This window comes from Canis lupus, chromosome 37, assembly GCF_011100685.1.
Source record: "Canis lupus familiaris isolate Mischka breed German Shepherd chromosome 37, alternate assembly UU_Cfam_GSD_1.0, whole genome shotgun sequence".
Classification (NCBI taxonomy): domain Eukaryota; kingdom Metazoa; phylum Chordata; class Mammalia; order Carnivora; family Canidae; genus Canis; species Canis lupus.
In genome coordinates, this window is record NC_049258.1 from 9,822,233 (window position 1) to 9,849,029 (window position 26,797).

Sequence of the window (26,797 nt, forward strand, 5' to 3'; positions counted from 1 at the left end):
ATAAGAAAGTACCACAGACTGGGTGTCTTACAGCAACCAGTTCTCCCAATTTATGCTCTCCCAGTTCTGGAGGCTTGGAGTTCAAAAACAAGGTGTGAGCAGGGCAATGCTCCTCAGAAATCTCCAGAGAACCCTTCCTTGCCTCTTCCAGCTTCTGGTGTTTCCTAGTGTTCCTTGGCTTGTGGCCACGCCACTCCGGTCTCTGCCTCCATCTTCACATGACCTTCTTTGCTCTGTGTCTTCACATGGCCTTGTATAAGGACACCAGTCATTGAATTTAGAGCCCACCATAATCCACTATGACCCCATCTTTATTAATTATGTCTGCAAAGACTCAATTTCCAAATAAGGTTGTATTCTGAGGTTCCAGGTAGACAGGAATTTGCAGGGGACACTACTCAGCCTAGTTCACCGAGAAGCAGGTAACTTATCCTTCCCAGATGGGAATGAGAAGTATTTGAGGAAGCTTTAACAGAACAGAGACCACAGATGTGGGTCTGAAGCCCGGGGAGCAGACCAGGAAGTGAGAACAGCGTAAGCATGAGCACAGGGCAGGAAGGAGCAGCAATCACACAAAGCAGGAAAAGACAGTGATGAACTGGGAAAATCTACTAGACCAAATCCTAAAAGGCCTCATATTGTAATGAGAAGCTTGGCTTTCCCATACAGACAGACAATGGGGAATTTTGCCCACCTTGCCCAGTGGTGACCCTTCCTCGCTTTCATGATTTCATTCAATTGTCCCTTTGGGGAACCCTTCCCCAAGCCTCTCCAAAGCAGCTGGGTCTGTCCTCCCAGGACCCTAGGGCCCCTTATGCCATGCCCATTGTCTCACAGATCATTCTGCATTATAATGACTTGCTTTCCAACCTGTCCCCCCCTTACAGTGTGTGCTACTGTTTTGTTGAGGAAGAACCACATCTTGTTCACCTGTGTATATCCAGAGCTGAGCACAGGTTGGCACATAACATGTGTCAAGGACTTAAGAAATGTTTATATGTTACCTGAGTGGTCAGCCAGAGCCTTTAAGCAGGGGAGTGACTTTCAAATAGTTGGAACCAATACTCATAACTCCTGAGTATCCAAAGACGTTCCTATTAAAATCAGGTTCCTGGGACACCTGGGGGGCTCAGTCAGTTAAATGTCTGACTCTTGGTTTTGTCTCAGGTCCTGATCTCAGGCTCATGAGACTGAGCCCCAAGTCAGCCCCACGTCAGGCTCTGCGCTCAGTGTGGAGTCTGCTTAAAATTTTTCCCCCTGCTTCTCCCCGCCCCCACTCCCCCCCTCCCCCCACCACATTCATGCTTGCTCACACTCTCTCTCTTTCCAGGTTCCTTGGAATACGAATGTTCTTTACAGGTGACTTTTGCACGGAACTAAGCTTCAGAATTCCACCAGAAGAGACTGCCCCTCTGACCCTCCACACTCCGTGAGACCGGGGTTTCACTATCTTATTTGTTTATATTGAACCTCACTAAACTGAACTGTGACTTCTGGGTTGTTTTACTAGGCAGCTGCCCTCGTTCATATCTACACAGATGGCTCTGTATTGGTCACACATGGAGGCAATGAACTAGGACAAGGTATTCACACCAAAATGCTACAGGTAAGCCACGTAAAATTAAGTCATTAATCTCTCTGTGCATTGTGGACATGACTGACATTTGGACTAATCTTAGGGTGGATGATAGTTCCTTGTATCCAAGCCCTAAACTCTTGGCTATTTAGTTGAAAAACTTCTTTCAGATCAAATAGAATGTCTAACGTAGCAGAAGTCCCATGTATGTATAGATAGTCCTAGCGTGTGGCCAGGCTGTATGGGTGGAGGTGGTTGCTGATGAAAACGCCACTAATGAGCCCCTGGAGTGCTGCGTAGGTGCCCCACGCAGGCTTTACCTAGAGTAGGAGTTTCTCAGGTTTTCTACTTTGAGACCAGTATGAACGATTTTTAAAGTTTGGGCAACAACAGTAGGTTGCTATATACAATTTGGACAAGTAAGGACAAGTATGTCATCAAGTGCCATCATGCTATAATTTTTCAGGTATATTTTAACACACACATACATAACACAAAGTAGGAAGATATGAGCTCAAGAGAAAAAAGAATAATCCTTTAAATTGAATAACTATGATAAATTTATTAGATTATTATAGGACACATATGCAGCTTCTTACTCTCCAGCCCATTAGCTCCTTTAGAGGAGCTATGTTCCCTAGAGTCCTAGAGGACTTCTCAAGTCTGGTACCTTTTAGCCTCATTTCCCTCCTTTCCCCAGCTCCTGCCACAGATACAGGCACAGGTGCCAGGTCCAGCTAGTCATGGCTCCTGAACTCACTGGCTGCAGGGACGGGTCCAGGGGGAAGGCATGTGACCAAGAGCCTTTCCTGGGACTGCTGTGTAGATGCTGGCAGAAAAGAACTATCATTCCCTTATGGTTGTTTAGCTCCTGTGCTGTAAACTAGGGGTTGTCAGAGGCAATTTTCCTGTGCCATCAAGAAAGCATGCCTATTCTTGGAAATAATATAGCCATTGTAGAAAGAAAAACAAATGTGAGAGGCAGCCAGAGGACTCTGAAGAAACCAGAGTCTTAAAGAAAGAAAGAAAGAAAGAAAGAAAGAAAGAAAGAAAGAAAGAAAGAAAGAAACCAGAAAGACTTAGATACAGATATATGTGACACTGGCTCCATCTGTCCTTCCCAGATAGGGAACCCAATAAATTCCCTTTGGCTCTTCATCATCAAGAATAAAACTGTCCTTTTTTTTTTTTTTTTTTCCATTTTGCCTCTTTCTGGGGAAACTTAGTCTTACAACAGCATTAGTCTGTTGATCACCACTCAGGAACAGGTACATAACTGCAGACATCTGGAGAAACTGTTTTTGCCAAAACTAAAAGACAACAGAAACCAAAATAATGCTTCTTCTCTTCCTTCCTTCACTCCCTTTATTCTCTCTTTTGCGTTCTTTGTGATTAAAGATCTTTCTTTTCACATGTGTCTGCTAGAGAAACTACAAGAAAAAGAACAGAACAGAGAACAGTGAAGAGCAAATGCAAGAGGAGTATAAACAAGAGGGAACAAATAAAAACAAAATTTAAAAAAGAGAGAGAGGGAACAAATAGAAGACAATGGGAAGAATGGAAAGATAAGGTGGGAATGAGGGCAAGAGAGAAGACAGGCCCTCAGGGTCACTTGAAATTCATCTGATGCTTATACCAACAGATTCAGGACCAACCTCTGAACCAATCAGTCCAATCTCTCTCTTCCTGTCACTGCTACCAAATAAAACTCAGAAAAAAAGGAAGTCCTTAACATCCTAAACACTTTAATTTTTTTTTTTTTTTTTTTTTTTTTTTTTTTTGCTGGGCTTGAAAATATTTATTTTTCTCATAGGTGGCCAGCCGTGAATTAAAAATACCCATGTCTTCTATGCACATCTGTGAAACAAGTACAGCCACGGTGCCTAATACAATTGCTACAGCAGCTTCCATTGGTTCTGATGTCAATGGCAGAGCCGTACAGGTGCTTCCTCCTGTCTGTCTTTCCCTTCAGCACTTTTTCCATATTGCTGGTTTTCTTAGCTGGATACAAACACAAGCAGTTGGCTTCAGGGCAGTCATCTGTGGCACTAAACATAGGATAGGATAGCCAGACTGTCAGGAGAGGGTGCTAGTTTGAGTAAGCTAAACTGAAGTGACACATAGACACATAATACAGTGGCTCAAACACAACAAAAGTCCCTTTTGTAACACGTAACAGTTCAGAGGGATCATTTGGTCATCAGGGCACCCTGGGATTAATGGCAGTTCCTCCACCTTCAACATGTGACTTTCATGGTTGCTCTGAGGATCATCAGCAAGGAACATGCCTGGAGGTCAGACCTGGAAGTGATCCAAGTGACTTCCACTAATCATCCACTAGCAGAACTAGTCTCAGGTCATGTCTACCTGCAGAGGAGGTTGGGGAAATGTGGAGTAGGATGCCATATGCCTGGCTACCATGGAACAAGGGGAGAATAAGGTTTGATGAGCAAGCAGTCTCTGTCCCTCGGAGACACAGAAAGAAGAAATCTGGGTACCAAGTAATGCAGAGCTGGGCAAGTTTCCTCTGACACAAGCAAGTTCTTGCAAGCAGGTAAGCAAGCAGAACCCCAGCCAAGTAGATATGGTTCAATTAAAGTGTCTACATCAGTGGAATTTTACCACAGCACTTACGCTTACCCTTTGTACTTATTTTCAAACTATTTTTTTAATTGCTTAATTTTCACTTCTTCAGAATAGCCTGTGTCTTTAATATCCCTTAATTCAAATATCTGATCACATGTACTTTTGAAGCAATGTCATGTTTCTGCTATATACTGTCCACTTTTTCCCATTGGGATATTGTGGAGGGATATATTCTCAGAACACTACACTTATGCTACGAAAAGCACCCACTTTCAAATCCATCTGATCTTCATGGAGACAATTGTTAGAGGCTAAAAACCAGAGGCTCTTTCACTCAGAACAAATACATAGGACACTTCAAATTCATGAGACCCAGTTTGGGGTAGGATCGAAACGAAGATAGGAATAGCTCAGTGTTAATGGGAATTGTCAACCCTAACTAAGCATTAACCCATCTTCTAGAGTTTTATGTTTCTGTGTTAAGGATCAGAAACTTTGCAGATCTAGGTTATTATAAAGACAAACTTAGTTATTTTCTCACTTCATATCCAAAACTAAGGCCTTCATTACAGTAGTTTGATGGTGGATGGATAAACTGATAGGAGGATAGACAGAGAATTGACTAATATTTCAGACCCACAGAGATATTGGCATGTTATTGTTGCAGATTGGAAAGCACATATTGGAATGAAAATAAGATGTTTTGTTCCTTTTATGTTAATGGCTGGAAAATACAAAATAATGTGCAAGTCAAAAATGTAGAAAAAGAGAAGGAATTAAGAGCACAAATAGAAAGGGGACCTGAAAGTAGAAATTCAGTTGAGCCCGTATTTTCATAGGAAGTGAACCAGGGAGGTTTAAAAAAAACAAAACAAAACAAAACAACCCTGCAGTAACTGATACTCTCCTTAAGGTCAGGGGCTGTGCTGTTATTGTGTCTGTGTTCCCAGCATATTAATATCAAGCAGTCCATAAACATTCACTGACCTAATCAGTTATCAGTTACTCTTCTTCCATAAAAATCCTAACTACCGGGCTCTTCTCTAATGAGGCTTCACTTCTTTACCCCTTCAAGAATGCTTGTCAGATCCTTCTGAAACGCCTTGAACCCATCATCAAGAAAAATCCAGAAGGTACTTGGGAAGACTGGGTAAGTGTTGCCCTCTGTTTGTGACTACAAATGAGAAAAGAATCCAAAGCAGTGCTGAGAACATCATGGCAACATACAGCCACACCCATACACAGGCAGTTTTTCTAAGAGCGGATTTCTGCAAAAGGGCAGGATCACAAGAGGTTGAGGCAGCTGCCCCCACACTGTATACCAGGTACGTGTGAGAGAGCGCACAAGGAGTAGCATCACTGAGAGGAGGAACGGAAGTGTGTGAAGAACACCCAGAAGACCTTACCCACTCTGCTTAAATAAGAAGAGGGAAAGACTTGGCCTTCCTAAGCCACACACACACACACACACACACACACACACACACAAACCATGTTTTAAATGGGGAAGAGGAAAAAAATATAAAATAAAATAAAATAAAATAAAATAAAATAAAATAAAATAAAATAAAATAAAATAAATGGGGAAGAGGAAAACTAAAAGGCCTAATTGCTATTAAATATGTCTCAAAGGAAATGACTCATCTAATCCAACTTCACAACGTCCTTTATCTTATCTCATTAGAACAGTTATCTCATACACGTACACTTATCAAGAGTTCTAACATTTAGAAACAAAGCCCATACCTTGTGAACTAAGCCCCTACATCACGGATGTGCAGTAGGAGTCTATTTATTTGTTTAATTCAGACATCTCAACCCAATCAGAAGGGAATTGTTAGTGTAACCAGCTGAGGAAAACAATATGACAATGAGTTCTATTATTGGTAACAAAGCATCAGCAACAATTATCAAATGTCAATTTTGATACAGGGAATATTTTCATTGTCACCTCTCAGATGATGTATCTATTTTACTCTGACTAAATATGCCCATTCTGCAGATAGAAGCTGCTTTTGAACAAAGAATCAGTCTTTCGGCCACTGGATACTTCAGGTAAAAATTACAATCATGGGAAGACCTGGGTGGCTCAGTGGTTGAGCATCTGCCTTTCGCTCAGGTTGTGATCCCGGGGTCCTGGGATCAAGTCCCACATCGGGCTCCCCACAGGGAGCCTGTTCTCCCTCTGCCTATGTCTCTGCCTCTCTCTGTGTGTCTATCATGAAGAAATAAATAAAATCTTCTTTAAAAAATTACAATCAAAAAAAAAATTACAATCATGTCTGGGCTTAGCTGAGAAAATATGAGGTGACCCAATTGCTCTGGGGTTTAGGTCCCTTATTTGTAAAACAAGTTTTTATTATGTGATCATTGAGGTCCCTTCTAAGCCTAAAATTATATGATTTTATGTAAGCCTTTGAACTATGTCCAAAGAAATATTAAATAATAAAGATACCCTTATTGGGTAAAAAGAAAATTTTTAATATGACTTAGAACACCTCATCATCATTTACTATTCATTGTTGAGTAGTAAAAAAATATATATCATTATTAGAAATAACTTCCAACTCAGCTTTACAAATCTCCCTCCCATTACCCTAAAACCTTTCTGTTTTGAATCTCCTCTCTGGGCAGGAAGAAACAAGTAGGATGATCATCACCAATCTTCATTTGTGCAGTTTCTGTCAATTCATGTTAATTGAATGAAGCACAAGGAGAACTGATTGTCAAGTTCAGGAAGTGTATGACATCAGTTTTATAATCTAGTGAAACAAGTGACCAAACCAAACATACACATACAGAGAGAGAGAGAACAATAACACAATTTTCTCATGAAGAAGGAAGGAAAAAAGAAGGCAACAGCCCAGCCCAGTGCCCTGTACTTGAGTTCTGAATTTCTGAGTTCAGTTACCCAAGAAGAGAGCAAATCAGCCCACGAGCTGAGTATATCTTCAGCTTATACATTGCTGCATTGAATTTACGTGTCCCCTTTTTTTAAGCCCTGAATTATCATCAATTCCCCAATGAGTTGGGCTAGCACAATGTAGAGGGTCCCTTTGGGAATGCTGATAAAATTCAGTTGAGGTTCTCAATCCACAGAGCTAAAGCTCAAACCCTAAATGATGGATACAGACACATTGGGAGGTCCACATCAAAATAGTCAGTTGGATTCTCTCTGTTCTTGGCATCTTAACTGTAGCACAGAGTATCCTCTTTAAATGGAGGCATCTGCTGGTGCTGTAATTAGCTAGGTTGGAAATACATGCAGTAGTTTAAATGAGCTTAAAAAGCAGTTGAAATAAATATCAATAAAATGAATTACTATCATAAAACTTTAATAACTTTTAACATGAGTCAACGTTGTTTGCAACCGCACCACCACCACCACCCCAAGTTGAGAGGCTTGTTTTCTCCCATCAGGGGCTACAAGGCCTTCATGGACTGGGAGAAGGGAGAAGGAGACCCTTTTCCATACTACGTCTATGGAGCTGCCTGTTCAGAGATTGAAATTGACTGCCTGACGGGAGCTCACAAGGTAAGCCAAATATAACTTTCCTCTTGGCAAATTAAAAGAACAACCACAAAATTGTGTTGTACAAGTAGGCCAATTTCATTGTGTAATGCTTGTACAATAAGAATAGGATTTTTTTCAGTTCCTTGGAAATGTCTCACAATCCAGCCTCATTCTGAATTTCCACTTAAGAAGTAGTCAGGAAGGCATTGCTCCTAACAGTGGCTGGTAGTTGCCAGAGGTAGGTGGTAAGGGCGTTGATGAAGGGGTAGAGAGGTCAAAAGGTACAAACTTCTAGTTATAAAATAATTAAGTCATGGGGATGTAAGGTACAACTTGGAGACCATAGTTAATAATACTTCATTGCATATTTGAAAGTTGCTAAAAGAGTAGATCTTAAAAGTCTTCATCAAAAATAAATAAATAAATAAAAGTCTTCATCAGATGAAAAAAAATTTTAACTACACGTGATGATGGTAACTATGTTAACTAGACTTACTGTGGTGGTCATTTTGCAATACATACAAATATCAAATCATTATGTTATACACCTGAAACTAATGTTATATGTCAACTATACCTCAAAAAATTAATTTAAGTTTAAAAAATTTTTAAAGAAGTAAGCAAAAAAGAATAGTTCATGCCAGCCTAAAATGCATTGTTTTTAATTCCATTTCAGACAATAAAATTGCCTTCCAAAGTTTTTGCAAAAAATAAAAGGATCTGTTCCTAAAGTAAGGTCAAGTTATCTAATCTAAAGGAAAAAGTCATTTAGTAAATTGTCTTGAGTAAACAATTGAGTACATAGCAATGTGATGTTTCTCTAAAGCCAGTTATCCCAAGGGTACTGCTGTCCTTAACAATATAGATGGAGGATGGCTGTGAAAATAATTTTTTAAGTTCACTAAAATTAATCAAGCATCCTGCTTAAGGCAGAGAGTCGGGATCCCTGGGTGGCGCAGCGGTTTGGCGCCTGCCTTTGGCCCAGGGCGCGATCCTGGAGACCCGGGATCGAATCCCACGTCGGGCTCCTGGTGCATGGAGCATGGAGCCTGCGTCTCCCTCTGCCTATGTCTCTGCCTCTCTCTCTCTCTCTCTGTGACTATCATAAATAAATAAAAATTAAAAAAAAAAAAAGGCAGAGAGTCATATTTAATCAAAAGTTAACAACTTAAAAAAAAAAGTTAACAACTTCCACTATAAAAGGTAAGCCCATGAATATACCCCAGGTATTCTTGGAATAGAGATTACAGAAACCTTAAGTAGAATATAGTATATACAGTAAGAGACTCTTAACTCTAGGAAACAAACTGAGGGTTGCTGGAGATGGAGGGATGGGGTAACTGCGTGATGAGCATTAATGAAGGCACATGATATAATGAGCCCTGGTTGTTACATGCAGCTGATGGATTACTGAACTCTACATCTGAAACTAGTGATACACTGTATGCTAATTGAATTTAAATCAAATAAGTTATAAAAAAAGAATATACTATATCCAAAATATAGAAATTGTTGGGAAATTTAGAGAATGGACCAATGACACATGTAAATTCCATACACAGGTTATTCCAACATCATCTTGAACCATCTTACCTGAAACTAGAAATAGTCAATTTATGTAAAACTGGAATGAATTTGCAAATGCTGACTTGCCAATCTTATCAAAATATCTTTGATTACCCCATTGTTAGTAAATTTGTCCATCACTTAAATTCTATATAAATAAGATATAAAATACAGGGGCACCTGGGTGACTCAGTCAGTTATGCGTCTGCCTGGCTCAGGTCATGAGCCCAGCATTAGGCTCCCATACAGTGGGGAGTCTGCTTCTCCCTCTGTCCCTCCCTCCCCCTCATGCTCTGTCTCTCACTCACTTTCTCTCTCTCAAATAAATAAATAAAATCAGGATGCCTGGCTGGCTCAGCGGTTGAGCATCTGCCTTTGGCTCAGGATGTGATCCCGGAGTTCTGGAATCGAGTCCCACATCAGACTCCCTGCACGAAGCCTGCTTCTCCCTTGCCTATGTCTCTGCTTCTCTCTCTGTGTCTCGAATTAATTAATTAGTTAATTTTAAAAATCTTTAGAATTAAAAAAAAGATAGAAAATACAGTAAATGGGGATCCCTGGGTGGCGCAGCGGTTTGGCGCCTGCCTTTAGCCCAGGGCGCGATCCTGGAGACCCGGGATCGAATCCCACATCGGGCTCCCGGTGCATGGAGCCTGCTTCTCCCTCTGCCTGTGTCTCTGCCTCTCTCTCTCTCTGTGACTATCATGAATAAATAAATAAAATCTTTAAAAAAAAAAAAATAAAAAATAAAAAAAAAATAAAAAAAGAAAATACAGTAAATGAAGGGATGCCTGGAGAGCAGTTGGCCTCACATCCCACTTGAGTTCATCCTTAGGATATATCATATCCCCATTTTCATTCTAGATCATTGTGAAGAAGTAAACTCATAAAATTAGGATCACAGATTGTTCATATGATTATTTTATGTTTCCTAATATTTTTTACATGATGGTACACATAGGTAATGATAATATTGATACAGCACACTTTTGCAAACAAGGAAGTCATGTTGGCAAGTGACCAGCCTAAGAATCCTGCCCCAGACCCCACAGAAGTCCAAGTGTCAGTGTCCTGACACACCTGTAACCCATTCAAGGCTCCAAACTCAGTGGAAAGCTGTTTTTAAATTTTTTTTTAAGATTGTTTATTTGAGAGAGAAAGAACATGAGCAGGAAGGTGGGCAGAAGGAAAGGGAGAAGCACACTCCCCACTGAGCAGGGAGCCTGATATAGGGCTTGGTTCCGGGACCCTGGGATCATGACCTGAGCTGAAGGCAGGTGCTTAACTGACTAAGACACCCAAGCACCCCTGGAAAGCTGTTTTTAGGAATCAACTAATTTTCTGATCCTCCACCCTGAAGGTGGTGTTGCCAGATTTGTTGCTAGCAAATATAAATACAGGATGGCTGGTTAAATTTGAATTTCAGATCAACAACAAATAAATTTCTGATATAAGTATGCTCAGTGCAGGGTTGGGACATACTTATTTTACCTGGCAATTCTATCTGGCGGCCTTGATATAAATCTCTGAAGAAACAAATCTCATGGGGGTCTTCCAGAATTTATGATAAAGTTAAAATCTGGTTGTACCTGTGCCTTCCTTGTTACTGTTTAAGGTTCAGTCATTTTGGTATCACTTCAGCCCTTGAAATAATTTATTCCTTAAAGAGGCAAAACTTCCTTTAATTAAAGGGAAATCAGAGAAATTAAATGACAGGCCTGTTACTGTTGGATATTTATGGTCGCTGAACCAGAATATATGCCAATCCCATTAGTGTGTATCTATCTCTTCCCCTTGTCCAACACCCCTAATGCAAAATATACCATTTTTTCAAATGGAAGTAAAGGCCTGCTCTGAGGTGTGTCCAATCTGCTGCCTTATCTGTTGAGAATAAATGAAGGCTGGTCCCAATGTCCATAGAAGCTTGTCTGAGAGGTCAACATTTGAGTCAAAAAAGAACTGCCGATATCCAAAGAGCTAGATAGAAAGTAGGAGCCCAGCTAGTGAGCCCAAGCAGAGAATGCTGATATTGTCAGAACAAGCGCATGGGGGCAGGAAGAAAGTCCAGAGATATTCCCAAGATAGACCACTGGCATTTTGGGGCTTTCTGTGACTCCTAAACAACCTATCTGCATGCCAAAGCATAAGGGCCAAATTAGTGTGATGTTTCTTGGGAAATTAAGTAAATTAGAATAGTCAAAGTTGGTCTCAACATTTTCCCTTAATATGTTCCAAGAACTTTCAATCTCCAATTTCATACATGCCATAGCTATATGACTTCCTCAGTAAAACAGCAATAATACCACCTACATCAAATCATCATGAGGACTAGATGAGCTCATTAATTGTATTAGAACAACAAACCCAGGTTTACAATCAGATGAACAACCAGGATCAATTATTTACTAAGTGACACTCAAAGGCACTAACATACCATGGACTTTGGAGTCACTTAGGAGAAGTCAAAACCATGATGACAAAAGATCTTCTGGGGTCATCGACATTCCTGGTACTAAAGTTGAAGAGTTTGTCAGATTTCTTACCACCCCTAATATTGATGAGGTTCAGTGCCATGTTAATTTACCAGCAGGCATTCTGAAATACCTGGAGACCTTTTCAATAAACTTTAAGATGATCTTTTTAATTTAAGTTTTTATGGTGAGGTAATTTTCATTTTTTTTGGCAGAAAATCAGAACGGACATCATCATGGATGCAGGTTGCAGCCTAAATCCCGCCATTGATATTGGGCAGGTAGGTGCTGGCCCACTGAGATGGATGCCACTCCCTGAAAAGTCATTGCAGGATAGGTAAGTACTTCTAAAAAGCATACAGTATCACAGAGCTTGACATTTCCCCCTTTCAGGTTGAAGGTTCCTTTATTCAGGGAATGGGCCTGTATACCACTGAAGAGCTGAAATATTCCCCAGAAGGCGTTCTGTACTCTCGAGGCCCAGATGAGTACAAAATTCCAACCATCACTGACATCCCAGAGGAGTTCAATGTCTCCCTGTTGCCATCATCACAAACTCCGCTAACCATCTATTCATCCAAAGTAAGGCCCCAAACCTACTGTTGTGCAATGTGATTGGTCAAGTTGCATGGTAAATGAAAGCAGGTGGACAAAGTAAAAAATAATGTCAACCTATATTAGGACTGACTCACAAAAGACTGTCGGGATTTGGAGAAGAATCACCTAGAGAAAAGTGAGATTCAGGGAGGATAAGTGATCTCTTCCCAATGGCCATCCTCAGCCACTTTATTTATTAATATCCTCTTTCACTGGAAATGCTAAAATTTTGTGAAAAGTTCTGATTTAATAGAATAATATTTTCACCTAAACTTAAGACTAAAATATTAAATGGGCTTGAAGGCATGATACTCCTGAAATCCTAGGAAGGAGTGGCAACATGGGAAGAAGCCTGGACTGAGACCTCAGTGGACCTGGGTTCTCAGCCTAGCCTTGCCAGCTCCCTATGATTGTAGATGAATCACTGACCTCTTGGGGGCTCACAGTCCTCATCCATACCCAGAAATGGATCTAGAATAGTGTTTCTCAACTGGTCTCCAGGGTACATTTGGCAATGTCTGAAGACATACCTGGTTGTCCCAACTGGGGTTGTGGAGGGAGGAGATGTTCTTACTCTGGGTAGAGAGGCCAAGGATGCTGCTCAATAGCCTTCAATGCACAAGACAGCCCCCACAACAAAGAATTACCTGGCCCAAAATGTCAGTGGTGTCAGGAAGCAAAGACACAAACCGTTAGTAATTGCCAAAGTAATGGAGTTGCAAATTAAAATAAAAGTCAGCATTTATTTCCATTGCTGTATGCAGAATGTGTGAAAATCACTCTCAGAATAGAAACTTCCTTTAGGTTTGAGATGTATTGTTAAAATTTTCGTTCACGTCTTTTAGGAGACTTCTTACTAGGGGTGACAAATTGATATAAAAGAAAATGAGTTCACGTATACCGGCTGAAATTTTATCATTTCCAAACTGGAACCCACTTTCAGCCTAGGAACTTTCTCTGGGCAGATGGTGAGGGAGCTGGGAGGTGGAGGGGTGGGACGTGCAAATATGAAAGGAAGAACAATCAGCATCACCTTTGGATTCTCATTAGGCTGGAAATCACTCAAAGAGCAGCCTTCAAGCCACCAAGAGCAATAGAACAGGCAGGACTGTGAGTTCTATGGTTGAGGCCAGCCACTCAGAGGTGGACCCTATGAGGAAAATCATGGGTTTACAGGTCCCCCATGGAGTGTACTATGTAATAATAACAGGGACTGACCATGCTAGGTGATTTTGTACTTCCTGAGCTGTTGATATCATTGCCTGAATTTCACTGATAAAGGAACAGAGGCTCAGAGAGATAACCTCACCCAGAGAAACAGAGAGAGTAAGGGCCAGCGTTCAAACTTAATGTTTCTAGCTCAGGGTTGCAAATTGGGAGCCCACTGGCTTAATCTAGGCTACAGATGTGTTTTCTGGGATCTACACAGTATTTTTAAAAATCAGGGAATTGTAGGGGCTCCTGGGTGGCTCAGTCAGTTAAGCCTAAGTCAGGGTTTTTTGTTTTTTTGTTTTTTTGTTTTTTTTAAGAATTTATTTCTTTATTCATGAGAGACACAGAGAAAGAGGCAGGGAGAAGCAGGCTCCTTGTGGGGATCCTGATGCAGGATCCAATCTCAGGACCCTGGGATCACAACCTGAGCCAAAAGCAGACACTCAACCACTGAGCCACCCAGGTGCCCCAAGCAACCAACTCTTGATTTTAACTCAGGTCATGATCTCAGGGTCCTGGGATCGAGCCCCTCGATGGGCTCCATGCTCAGCAGGGAGTCTTCTTGAGATTTTCTCTCTCCCTCTGCTCCTCCTCTCTCTCTCTCTTTCTCAAATAAATAAGTAAGTCTTAAAAATCACGGAATTGTACATTAAAATAAGAATATCTAAATTGTCTTGAAAACTTAGATGATCTGGTCATTTTGGTAACATTCTTAGAAGGCATTGATTAGCTATAGACAGCACATGAGGGTATCTCCACTTCACCATAATTTCCACTTTTCCTTGCTGTCCTCCAACTGCCCACATCACTCATTTATATTACCTGACCATTCCTTGCAGATAATAGGCTTGCAACCCATTGTCTGGTACCCAAGTCAATACTCTTCTACTAGAATACCCTACCTCCCCTGATGCTGGAGTCATAATGAGGCATTTTCTTTACTCATGAGGTTGGCCATTGCATGTGCTTCTCTAAATAGGATAACACACACACACACACACACACACACACACACACACACACACGGGGAAGTTCAGGTGGTACTGGGATTTTTCAGAGTACACAAGCTTCATTCTGTCAATAAGTCAGTGAACAAACATTTATTGAGAATTATTGTGAGCAAGACACTGTGCTAGGATTTGGGCATGAAATGGTGAATAAAGACCTGGGCCCTGAAATATAGCATAGCTTGTAGAATAGTGTAGAAGATTCTAAAACAAGTGTGCTCTCTTGCAGGGGCTGGGGGAATCTGGGATGTTCTTGGGGTCATCTGTGTTCTTCGCCATCACTGACGCTGTGGCCGCAGCACGCAGAGAAAGAGACATAGCTGAGGACTTCACAGTGAAGAGCCCAGCAACGCCAGAATGGATTCGAATGGCCTGTGCAGATCGGTTCACAGAGATGGTATGGAATTATTGTTTATTTCCCTAAAAAGCAATTTTTCTACCTGTCATTTCTTAGACGTCTAAGGTAAAGTAGACTTTATAATCTGATCAAATTATAAAGTCAAATTATAAAATATAAGCTAACCAAATTATAAGAGGATAAAAATAAATCACACAAATATGCTTTGTAAATGTAGCAATTTTAAATTTTTGAAAAGCATTTCTCCATCTGTTATTTAATTTGATTGTCTCGGCAACTCTGAAGTAGGATGATTTATCATGCTTCAAACACTAACAGCTAAATATGAAACAACTGGATAATTTCATTGAACCATTATAAATATTTCCTCCCTCTATCCTACCTAATCTATCCTACTCTTCAAGAAAATCAAACACAAAAAAATAATCCATGTGTCATGTAGCTGTATTTGATAATACACTTTCCACGTTCCCTATACAAACACAGAATACAGTCTACCTTTCCTTTAGAAATAACAGGATCTTATTACCAGCTCCACTTTTCCACTTCATTCCACTTCATGACAAGGCTCCCAGCCCAGGAGACAGAGGACTGAGGAGTTATCTGCTAGATGCACATGCACGCAGCAATCCAAACCTGCTAACTATTGCAGATACACCACGTTGGTGAGGTCACCGAGCCCACCTGTGCCCATGTCTTCATAGGATCCTAACATAAATAATAACACTAGTTAGCAATGATTGAACACTGTCCTAAATATTTTACACAAATTATTTCATTAGTCATTACTGTAACTCTATCAGGTAACTAGTATTATTTTCTTCATTTTACTATTGAGGAAATTTTGCCCAAAGTCAAGATTCAAACCCAGACTTGTCTGGCTTCAGTTTAGTATATGCCCTCTTAGAGAGAAAAGAATTTATTTTCTACCTCTTAAAAGAAATTTCTGTTTCATAACTATTTTACAAGAAGCTTAAATACTTAACTGACCTCTTCAAAACATCCAGCCATAGAGTGAAAGAATAATGGGACCCAGGATTTGGGAATACTGCTTAACAGGAAGTATAATTACACATTTCCTTCCCTTACGTGATCCAGTCCTCTTCCCATTTCCGAGTCTGACTCAATATCCCTCATACTCCAGTGGTACCAACCACCACCCTGTATTTCCCACCAAGTGTCCTAGCAATAGCTCTGCCCCCTAGGCTGCCCCTCACCTAACCGCACTATCCACAGAAGGGTTACAATCACCTGCCTCAGGCCAGTCCTGCTCAGCTGGCCACAGTCAGGGAAGCAGCACTTCTACTTCTACTGCAGGGACCCCTTCCCTGAGCTGACTTGGGCCTAGAGGGCCATGTCCACCCCTCCCAGGAGCAATGATCACACGGTAACTGCAGGTTCACATGGTCTCTACCCCAAAGCGTAAGCAATCCCTACCTTTTGAAAAATATTCTCAGTTGTCTTTTTCAGTAATAAATATCCTTTCCCAAAATGGGGCAGATCAGCAAAACCACAAACACAGGAACAGGTTCTAATCTTCCTTTCTTGTCCACACTGGACTTTGTTGGTCTTCAAATGGCCTGGCTCCCAAAAAACGAACTACTTCATTTCCAAGTCTTTGGGCCATTTTTAATAGTTGGGTTACCTGGCAAAGTCACTCTGACATGCAATGGTAAGAGGTGAACAACTTGGATTTCATCTACCATTTGGGACTCAGCCGCCAGGTACCTTGTCCGTGGGAAGGGGCCATAAGTCCGATAGTTTCTTGATAAGACTAATTTATTATGTCTTCACAGATATAAATCATCTACTAATTTGTATACCCATCAATCAAGTGCTCAGGGCCAATGTGAGAGTAACCTCACATTTTCTAAAATAGCATCTTATGTTATAATCTAGATTTGTTATGATAAAACTCATTTGAGTAACATGTATTATTTTTTATCTTCATGAAAGTAACACATCGGGGATCCCTGGGTGGCTCAGCGGTTTGGCACCTGCCTTTGGCCCAGGGCATGATCCTGGAGACCCAGGATCAAGTCCCACATCGGGCTCCCTGTATGGAGCCTGCTTCTCCCTCTGCCTGTGTCTCTGCCTCTCTCTATCTGTATCTCTCATGAATAAATAAATAAAATCTTGAAAGAAAGAAAAGAAAGAAAAGAAAGAAAGAAAGAAAGAAAGAAAGAAAGAAAGAAAGGAAGGAAGGAAGGAAGGAAGGAAGGAAGGAAGGAAGGAAGGAAGGAAGGAAGAAAGAAAGAAAGAAAGAAAGAAAGAAAGAAAGAAAGAAAGAAAGAAAGAAAAAAGAAACACATGTCCATTATGGAAAAGTAAGAAAATGTCACAAAGAATAAGATGAATGTTAAAATCAGCTAATCCCACTAACCAGAAATAACCATAAAAAATTTGGTATTTATATATATATACATATATATATACACATACATATATATGTGTATATATATATATACACACACACACACTTGTAATCAACTTTTAATTCATAATTATTTATATGTACAATGTACCTTATATACATACTCATTTTCCAAAATTGAGATATCCCTGACATGAATGCTTAAAAAGATTTGAACAGTATAATTGGGAGTGATTTCATTTTTTTTTTTAAGATTTTATTTATTTACGAGACACACACACACACGGGGGAGGGGGCAGAGACACAGGCAGAGGGAGGAGCAGGCTCCATGCCAGGAGCCTGACACGGGACTGGATCCCAGGTCTCCAGGATCATACCCCGGACCAAAGGCAGATGCTCAACCACTGGGCCACCTGGGCGTCCCTGGGAGTGACTTCATGATGAGAGTATGGGCTTCTTCAAATTCTTGACAAGACTTCAGGGAGAGATTCAAGAGTTTCTCTGTTTTGACCTATAGACAGCAAGAGCAAGAAGATAACCAGCAGCCAGCCTTGAGCGGGGCCTCCCAGGGGAAGCAGAAAGGAGGAAGTCCTGACTCTTGGTTTAACAAAGACACAGAACACAGATTCTTCTGCCACTTCCTGTCACAGGACATGGCAATACTCTGTGATCCATATTGTACCACAAAGCAGGTGCCAGGCATTGTTCTGGGTGCTGGGAACTCAGAAGTGGATGAAACACAGAGAGCAAGCAGGCACTCCCTTTGAGGGGCTCACTTTCTAGAGACCCTAACCTTCCATCTCTCCTGCCTGGGTCCACGCAGCCCCCTCACTGGTTTCCCTCTACCCCAGTGCAGCCACATATTTGTGGTGTGACAAATATGATCATGTCACTCTAGCGTGCACTCAAGGTGACAAGGTGCCTGTTGCTCTTAGGATAAAGATATAACTTTTTAGCTTGCGCCACCGAGCCTATAACCTGTGGAGCCCAGCATGGCCAGCCTCACCCACTTGTGCAGCCATGCGTGATACCCTACCCTGCCCTCTCTCTGAACACTTGCAACCTTCTGCTTCTCGTATCAAGGACAGAGGCCTCCACCAAGCTCTGCCTTCTGCCTGGAACCATCTTCTTCCTTTTCCTAGGCTAATCCCTACTCACCTTTCATATTTGTTTAATTCTTTTATTTGAGAGAGAAAGAGATAGTGACTGAGAGAGCACAAGTGGAGAGGAGAGGGAGAAGCGGGTTCCCCACTGAGCAGGGAGACCAATGTGGGGCTCAATCCCAGGATCCTGGGATCAGGACCTGAGTCAAAGGCAGACACTTAAGCAACTAAGCCACCCAGGTGCCCTTTCATATTTTTAATCAAATTCAAGAAATTAATTCACTACTTTCCTTTTTGCATATTTTGAGGTACCAGGAGTATACTGGTGAACCAGACTCATGAGAATTGCTCTCAAGTTGTTTACAGTGCAGCAGGGGAGAAAGACAATTAGTGTGAATTATAAGTGCTTAGCTGACTCTGGGTTATGCCTGTACATCAGTAGAACAAAATTTTTCTAACTTAGCCTTAACCTTTTCTTAAAGTCAAAGAGGTCATAGATTTGGCCCCAGCTTTGCTCATTCATCATCCAATCATTCGCTCATTTTTCCATGCGCCAGGCAGTCCTGAGGAACTAAAAAATAGTGAGCCAGTCAGTCACTGCCTGTATGGAGTTTACATTCTGGAGAAACCAGACAGTAAACAAATAAACAAACACACAATATAATTTCAGTAATAAACACTGTGATAAATACTGTGAACAGGCTTAACTGACCTGGTGGCTCAGCTGGTTAATCCTCTGCTTAGTCATGATCCCAGGGTCCTGCTGCTCCCCCCAGTCATACTTGCTCTCTCTAATGAACAAATAAAATATTTTTTAAATGTTTTTTAATTTTTAAAATGTTTTAAAAGAATAGTTAATGCAAAGGTCCTGTGGCAGTTTCATTAGATTGAAAGTAGCATGGGACCAAGCAGCCCTCGAAATGGCCTTACCTTTTAAGTCTGTGATAGTGGTAGAAAAAACTTGTAACTAAAAGGCTACAGTTGTTGTTCTTCCTAGAATAGAGATAGAAGAAATAAAAATGGGTGCCTGGGTGGCTCAGTCAGTTAAACATCCAACTCTTGATTTCAACTCAGATCACAATTTTAGGGTCATGAAATCAAGCCCCACATCAGGCTCTGTGCCAAGTGTGGAACCTGCTTAAGATTCCCTCTCTACCTCTACCTCTACTCCTCCCACACTTGCACTAATTAATTAATCAATTAATTTGTGGCCATACCACTTATCTTCAGATCAGGAGGGTAAAACCTGAATAATCCTTATTCCAGCTTCCCTTGCAACAATCCCATATCACAATCCAAGTCTACATCTTGAGTTCTTTAGAAATTATGATTTGTTCACACAGCAGGCCTCCTAAAGTTCTCATAGCCTGGCTCCTCACACAGACCAGTCTCTTTAAAGCATCTTAGAACAAATCTGAGCCTGTATCAGATTTACATTTAATCAAACTACAATATGGTATTTTAATCAAAATTCAGTCAACCCTTGAACAACAGGGGCTTGATCTGTGCAGGTCCACTTATACCCAAATTTACTGCAGTACACACTGTAAATGTGTTTTCTCTTCCTTAAGATTTTCTTTATAATATTTTCTCTTCTCTTACTTTATAATCAGAATATAGTATATAACACATATTTGTTAATCAACTATTTTATCAGTGACATAGTTCATTTCAGTCAACAGTAAGCCATTAGTATTTAAGTTTTGGGGGAGTCAAAATTTTAAGTGGATTTTCAACTTCATGGTGGGGAGTCAGGCCCCCATGTTGTTCAAGAGTCAACTATATGTAATGATTCACAATGGCATATAACACTCTTACTATGCAAAAACCAAACTTTTTTTGAGAAATAGATATTAACACTCTTAGTATTTGGCCTTTGAATTCTGTTGTCAAAACACAATTTGTTTGGACATGTAAGAAGCCGAGAGGTTCAAAGGATCTGTGTGCTAGAACATGAGCATTGGAAAGTCTAAAACCTCCTCTTTTAATAACCTCCTTACAACCATAAGGTAAATAACAGCTTACCTATATCAATTTTTAAACAGAAATGATGGCCAAACCCTCACTACTTTTCATTTGGAATCAAATAAAATAACACATGTAAAAATACTGTGTAAATACAAGTCACTCTATAAATATTAAAGTGAAGTTTCCACCAAATACCCGTAACTATTAATGACTTTCTTCAAAATAGGCCTCTCCCAATGGGCTTGAAAAGAATTTCCACATTAAATCAAGTTGACTTGCTAAAGGCTGGAAAAAAAAATCTTAAGACTAATAAACCTCATTTTCACAGATAATTAGTTTCCAGTTTCAACAAAAAAGCAACAACAACAACAAAAATTCTATTTGAACATTTACTATATCATTCTATTTGATCAATCATTTACTATATCAAAGACTGTTTACATCTGTGGCTATGGTTACCTTGATCAGAGTTGTTGATTGTCTTTATCCATGGGCCCTTTCCTAGGTGGTTAACTCCTGGTCAGTACAGTGTTGCTGGTGGTAGTTTGCTCTGAGCCCAGCAGAGCAGCCTGGCTCAGCCAGACCTGGCCAGAAACGTCATCTCTACATATTCGTTTTTTGGTGATGGGAGAAAGAAAAATGTGTTTTTTGGAAAATGTGTTTTATATAGTCATTTTAAAATTCCACAAGGGAAAAAAAAGGAAATTTATCTTAAAGATATAGAGAAAATACCTAATTAATACTTTCAAGTTAGAACTTTTCCTTAGCAACAATGATTTCATGAAAAAAAAAAAATCTTTAGGATTCAGAGACACAAAGAGTTCCACAGCCTTAAAAATTTTTTAAATCCTGCCTTGGAGAATTTGGCAGTAGGACAAATCAAAACCCTCGTTATCACTAGCAGCAAAAAAGTATTTATTGAAGTAACTTCAGAAACGTGGTGTGGAGGGCACCTGGGTGGTTTAGTGGTTGAGTGTCTGCCTTTGGCTCAGGTTGTGATCCCAGGGTCCTGGGATCGAGTCCCACATCAGGCTCCCTGCTCAGTGGGGAGCCTGCTTCTCCCTCTGCCTAGGTCTCTGCCTCTCTCTCTGTCTCTCATGAATAGATAAATAAAGTCTTTTAAAAAGAAAGGAAGGAAGGAAGGAAGGAAGGAAGGAAGGAAGGAAGGAAGGAAGGAAGGAAGGATGGATGGATGCGGGAGCTGCCACCGTGGGAGGCCACATAAAGCCAATGAGCAGATTCAGTTTCCATCTCCTGGAAGCTAAAACCAGACATTCGGCTTAGAAACAAGTATGTAAACAGGTTTCAGTTCACGCCACATTTTGAAAGGGAAGCTTCATGATGCTGACTCATAAGGAATACTTGCAACCACAAGTGGTTGTGTCCTGTGTTAGGCTGAAGCCTGACTTCAGAACAACTCCGTGGGGGACAGTCCTTTACTGCTAGACCAGTGCCCATTTCCAGCGCCCATGCCTGCCCTTCCCTGCTGTTCTGTACAGTTGGCGGAGGTCTACCTGCTGAAGGCTTTCACCTTCCCCGCTGGGCAAACCCTCAGCCAGCCTCCTCCCACCCACTCTCTTCCCTCTGCATCACTAGCACCTTGCAGCCCCCGTCTTTCTTTTTCCCTTCCTGCTTCTTTTCGCATTTCTAGACGCCCAGACTCAGTGAGAGTTGGCAGCATTTAAAGTGCCACCTGTTTAGTTCAGTAAAAGGAGCCCTTCCTGCCAGATGAAGGAGAGACACAGGGACATTTCCTGCGCTCTGAGCAGCCCGGTTTACCTACACGACTGTCAGCAGGTTTGCCCCCAAACTCTAGTTCTCAACCGCATATCCTGTGCACCTCCTTGCATTGCTCGGAGCAGAGGGAGATGTACGACTGCATTCTCTTTCTTTATGGTGTTGGAACCTACCCCAGTAACGTGTAGAAACACGCATTCTGCATCCTGTTCTGCTGAAAGCTAAGCCACAGCTACGTGGCAAAGGAGACCTTAAAAGCAGCACAGGCCCACCTCGGCCCCCTGAGCTCCCAGAGCTGGAGCACGGACACAATCTGCACGACTCAGGAGATGACTCGGAGTGGAGGCTCCCATGGTGCCTTCCTCAGAATGCTGTCTGCCACTCTGTCCCGTGAGATGCGCAGACACACAAACACGTACACGCGTGCAGGTGCACGCACACTCAGCCAGGCACACGCTCTCTCATTCTTCATCACATTCTTTCCCTCCCTGCCTCTCACGCTGTCTTGGAAGAGCCTTTTCTGGCACTCTCACAGGCTCGAAACTGGTTCCATGCTGAACATGCCTGTCCTAGGGTGCAGGGACTGAATCTGTTCCCTGCAATGCTTGGTGACACTTCACTCAGTGGCCTTTCTTACCACTGAAGGGGGATTATCTGACACTGTTACTGAGTGTATATTTTTGTATCTAAGAGCTCTCCTACCTGGTCTCTGGAAGGCAACCCCTTTAGTTGAGAGAAGCAGGGGGAAGAAGAAAGGTAGGGATAGCATCTAAAAAGGAACAGGACGAAGCCGGAGGCATTCCTCAGATGAAGAGAGGGGAGCAAGCAATGCAGAATACGAAACAGAAAAAAAAGTAGCCTTTAATTGGCAATGGAGCAGAGTTACAATGTACTATTTTAGCTTAGTGGTCAAGACACAGACCCTGGAGTCAGAAGGATGGGGGGTTAGAATCCTAGCTCTACCTTTGGTGATTTATGTCACTTCTCTGATCATTGGGTTTCCTTATCTATAAAATGAGGGGAGAGGTATGTGGAAAGAATAATTCTAATTATTGTATGGTGCTGTTGTAAGGATTAAGATAACTCATGAAAAACATTTCGCAGTTGTCACACGTAGTAAGTGGTCGATATACACCGATAATGAGGATGATGGTGGTGATGATAATAAAGATGATAGAGTCAAACGTCCACAAACCACCTTCAGACTTAATGGTTTGTCAGATGGATTCACAAAACTCAGAAAAGCAGGTATACTTATGGTTATGGTTTATTACAGTGAAAAGAGACAGGTGAACATGAGCAAAGGAACATAGGGCAGGGTCCAGGACAGACCAGGCACAAGCTTCCAGTTGTCCTCTCCCAGTGGAGTCACATAGATAATGCCTAATTCTCCCAGCAATGGTGTTTGAGAAAATCTACAAGGTATTGCCAACCAGGAAAGCTTACCTGAGCCTTGGTATCCAGGGTTTTTATTAGAGATCAGTTAAGTAGGCATAAGCTGTCTGCATCTGACCTTAGCTACTCAGTGTCCAGACCTTCCAGAAATCAAATGATACCACGTGGCTCAGGCCCCAGGTAAACAAAGACATCTTATCTTATGGGATTTCAGAGGCTTTGGTGTTACCTCCCAGGAGCTGGTCTGGGGCTAAAACTTTCTTTGAAGTGTGCAAGGTTTGGACAACTCAGGCCTGCTGACTGAATCCTTTACTGCACAATGATGATGATTAAGAATCCTGCATTCATGGCCACTACCTGTTGTCACTAGACCTTGAAACTGGTGAGATTGGACCAGATACATCTCGAAGCTGCGAGTTAATGAAAAGCAGAATTGGTCTTGACAGTCATAGTGAATATTGTCTTAATTATTGAGAACCAATAGGGAGGAATAGAATGGACAAGGAAAGGAATGATGGCACCAAGCAAAGAAGATAAAGGGAAGATCACCAAAAGCCAATGAAGAGCACCTCAAATCCCAGAGATGGGGCCTTTGAGACCAAAAAAAAAAAAGGTTATATCCTCACTCTAAGAGCTGGGTGGGAAGTTGGTAAGATTTAAGAAGGCCGGGAATGACTATTAATCTGTGTTCCAAGGCAGAGGGGCACCCTGGGAGCCCAGGTCTGGTGAAGAGAATTGGAAGCAGGTTCTGGAAAAGACTAAAAATTCCATTCCCTTTAGCAAAGGAGCTGACCTGAAACCACCTCAGACTAGACTGAGGCACTTTGTTCCGGTCTGGCCCAGCCCAGGTGCAACTGGCTGATTCTAAATAAGATTGCGAACAACTCCTGGAGCCCCAGTTAAGTAGAGAATACGGAAAGGCCCCCCATTTACATTTCAATACAGATTAAGAGCAAACAGAACAGGATTTGTAAAGATAACAGGTTAGAAATTGGGTTATTTTGTTTGCTTTGGTTCCTTGTCTTCTTTTTGTATTTCTGTGAAAAAAAAAAATATATGAGAAAAGTTTTGGAGGATCTTTAGAACTTTCCATTATTTATGGAAAGTTTGTTTTTGTTTTTAACACTTTTGTAACTAAAAGTCAAGTCTTCAAGCAAAAACAGGACAACAGCAGAGGGAGGGAATATCTGCTTTCTACCAGACCAAAGGGAGAGAATTCCCAGCAAAGGACTCAGGAATTGAGGAGCACAAGGGAGATGGATAAACAATTCAAATTCTTAGGGCATGTATTCCAGGATAATAGAATGAGCCTGGGGCTAATTAGCAAGGACACTGCTCCACACAAATTATTTGGCTAAAGGTGTAAAGGGGCTGTTCTTAGATCACTGCAGAGGAGACCAAGTCTGTAGGCTCCAAAGCAAACAACTCTCAGCCTAACCACTCTCCCCTTCCTACTATCACAACATTTTCATAATATCGATCATTCTCAGGGGTGCCTGGGTGGTGCAGTTGGTTAAGCATCTGCCTTGGGCTCAGGTCATGATCTCAGGGTCCTGGGATTGAATCCCACTTCAATTCCTGTTCAGCAGGGAGTCTGTTTCTCCCTCTGCCTCTCTCCCCCACCTCTGCTTTTGCATTCTCTCTCTCTCTCTCAAATAAGATATATCATTCTCTTTGGAATTCACATCTGGGAAGCAAAAAAGATAGCTACCTAATCAAAGTGCCCTCTTAAGCAACATTTAAGTGTAGCAGAGATCACAACACTGAATCACTGTCTCTTCAGAGTTGTCATGAGAGGAATAGTACTGTCCCATTCCTCAGGAAAATCCTGCCTCCTCTGCCAGAAAATTTTTCAAAACCTACAGACTCGATATAGTTTTTCTGATGAGACGCTGTAATGGCATTATGACATTATTTAATTTGCTTTCTTTCTTAGATCCCAAGAGATGACCTGAGGACATTTAAACCTTGGTCTATCCCTATAGCATAACATTGCTGTCATTTCTTAAAAGGTAAGATCATTAAGCTGTAAGAAAATTACTCAGGAAAAAAAAAATCAGCCAGTCCAGTAGCTTTCAAATTGTGTTCTGGGATCCCTGGGTGGCACAGCAGTTTAGCGCCTGCCTTTGGCCCTGGAGACCCGGGATCGAATCCCACGTCGGGCTCCCGGTGCATGGAGCCTGCTTCTCCCTCTGCCTGTGCCTCTGCCTCTCCCTCTCACTGTGTGCCTATCATTAATAAGTAAAATAAAATAAAAAAAAATAAAAATAAATTGTGTTCTAAGGAAATTTAGGATTGTACAAATGTATAAATCTAGTTTCATTTTTCTCAAGATTATTTATTTATTTATTCGAGAGAGTGAGCTAGAGAGAAAGAGAGAGAGAGAGAGAAGGAATGGGGGGAGAGGAAGAAGCAGGTTCCCTGTGGAGCAGAACACCCACTGCGGGGCTCCATCTCAGAATCCTGGGATCATGACCTGAGTCAAAGTCAGACACTTAACCATCTGAGCCACCCAGAAGCCCCTCCAGTTTCATTTTTAAATATTATCCAACATTTTAATTTTTTAACACTAAACATGCATGGGTTTGGATGCTGACAAGGAAAGTCAGGGTATTTATCTCAGAAAAACATAGCAGTTTTTCTTTTCATTTTCTTCTCTTTTCTTTTTTAAAGATTTTATTTTTAAGTAATCTCTATACCCAACATGGGACTCAAACTCACAACCCTGAGATCAAGAGTCACATACTCCATCAACTGAGCCAGCCAGGTGCCCCAGACTGTCTCTTTAACTAAAATAAAATTTAAAATGAGAAAGCTTGAATTAAGATATTTTAAAGATCCTATTTCTGATTTATTTGAGAACCACTTATATCTTGAGTGTAAAATACCAAATTAAAAATCTATTGTTCCCACATTTATAATTAATTATGCTATTTAAAAGCGATGTCTAGTTGTATTTGTTGGGTTTGACTGCTACAGTTTTGTAGTACAGCGTAATACAAAACATAGAGCATTCAAGGTTTTGGAGAAGGGCCACCAAAACTGCCTGGGAAATATATGCTGACAAAAAGAAACATATTTTCACTGTTAGAAAATTAAACTGGTTTTCTGCACACTTACTAGGCAACATTAAAAAAAATGAAAGCAGAAGAGAACTACATCATAAATTCAGAGAAAAAATTTTTTTCATCAAACTCTAATTTTCCAATTAAACGTCTAGAACAACCTATGCATATTAACAGATATATGTTTCATTTCATTGTGCTTTGTCACATTGAGTTAGGACCCATGGGGCTAGGCAGGGAAAGATAAGGGAAAGGCCCAGAGTCAGGC

At 41.2% G+C, this 26,797-nt stretch overlaps 1 protein-coding gene and 1 long non-coding RNA gene across 2 annotated transcripts in view; one reads left to right on the forward strand and one right to left on the reverse strand.

Moving 5' to 3' along the window:
• The window catches only part of AOX2 (aldehyde oxidase 2), a 78,604-nt gene that overhangs the window by 49,871 nt on the left and 1,936 nt on the right, over positions 1-26,797 (forward strand). The window contains 9 exon segments of the mRNA NM_001048132.1: positions 1,511-1,606; positions 3,390-3,518; positions 5,238-5,312; positions 6,165-6,217; positions 7,583-7,697; positions 11,929-11,994; positions 12,107-12,295; positions 14,759-14,926; positions 25,401-25,476. Of these exon segments, the coding sequence (NP_001041597.1) occupies positions 1,511-1,606; positions 3,390-3,518; positions 5,238-5,312; positions 6,165-6,217; positions 7,583-7,697; positions 11,929-11,994; positions 12,107-12,295; positions 14,759-14,926; positions 25,401-25,454 (945 nt within the window). The 3' untranslated portion in view covers positions 25,455-25,476.
• Positions 17,594-22,425, reverse strand: LOC102154768. Its single transcript, XR_005385215.1, has 5 exons — positions 22,116-22,425; positions 20,792-20,935; positions 19,295-19,357; positions 19,077-19,155; positions 17,594-17,772 (listed from the first exon to the last, which is right to left on the reverse strand). It is a non-coding gene; the product is annotated as an uncharacterized LOC102154768 (long non-coding RNA).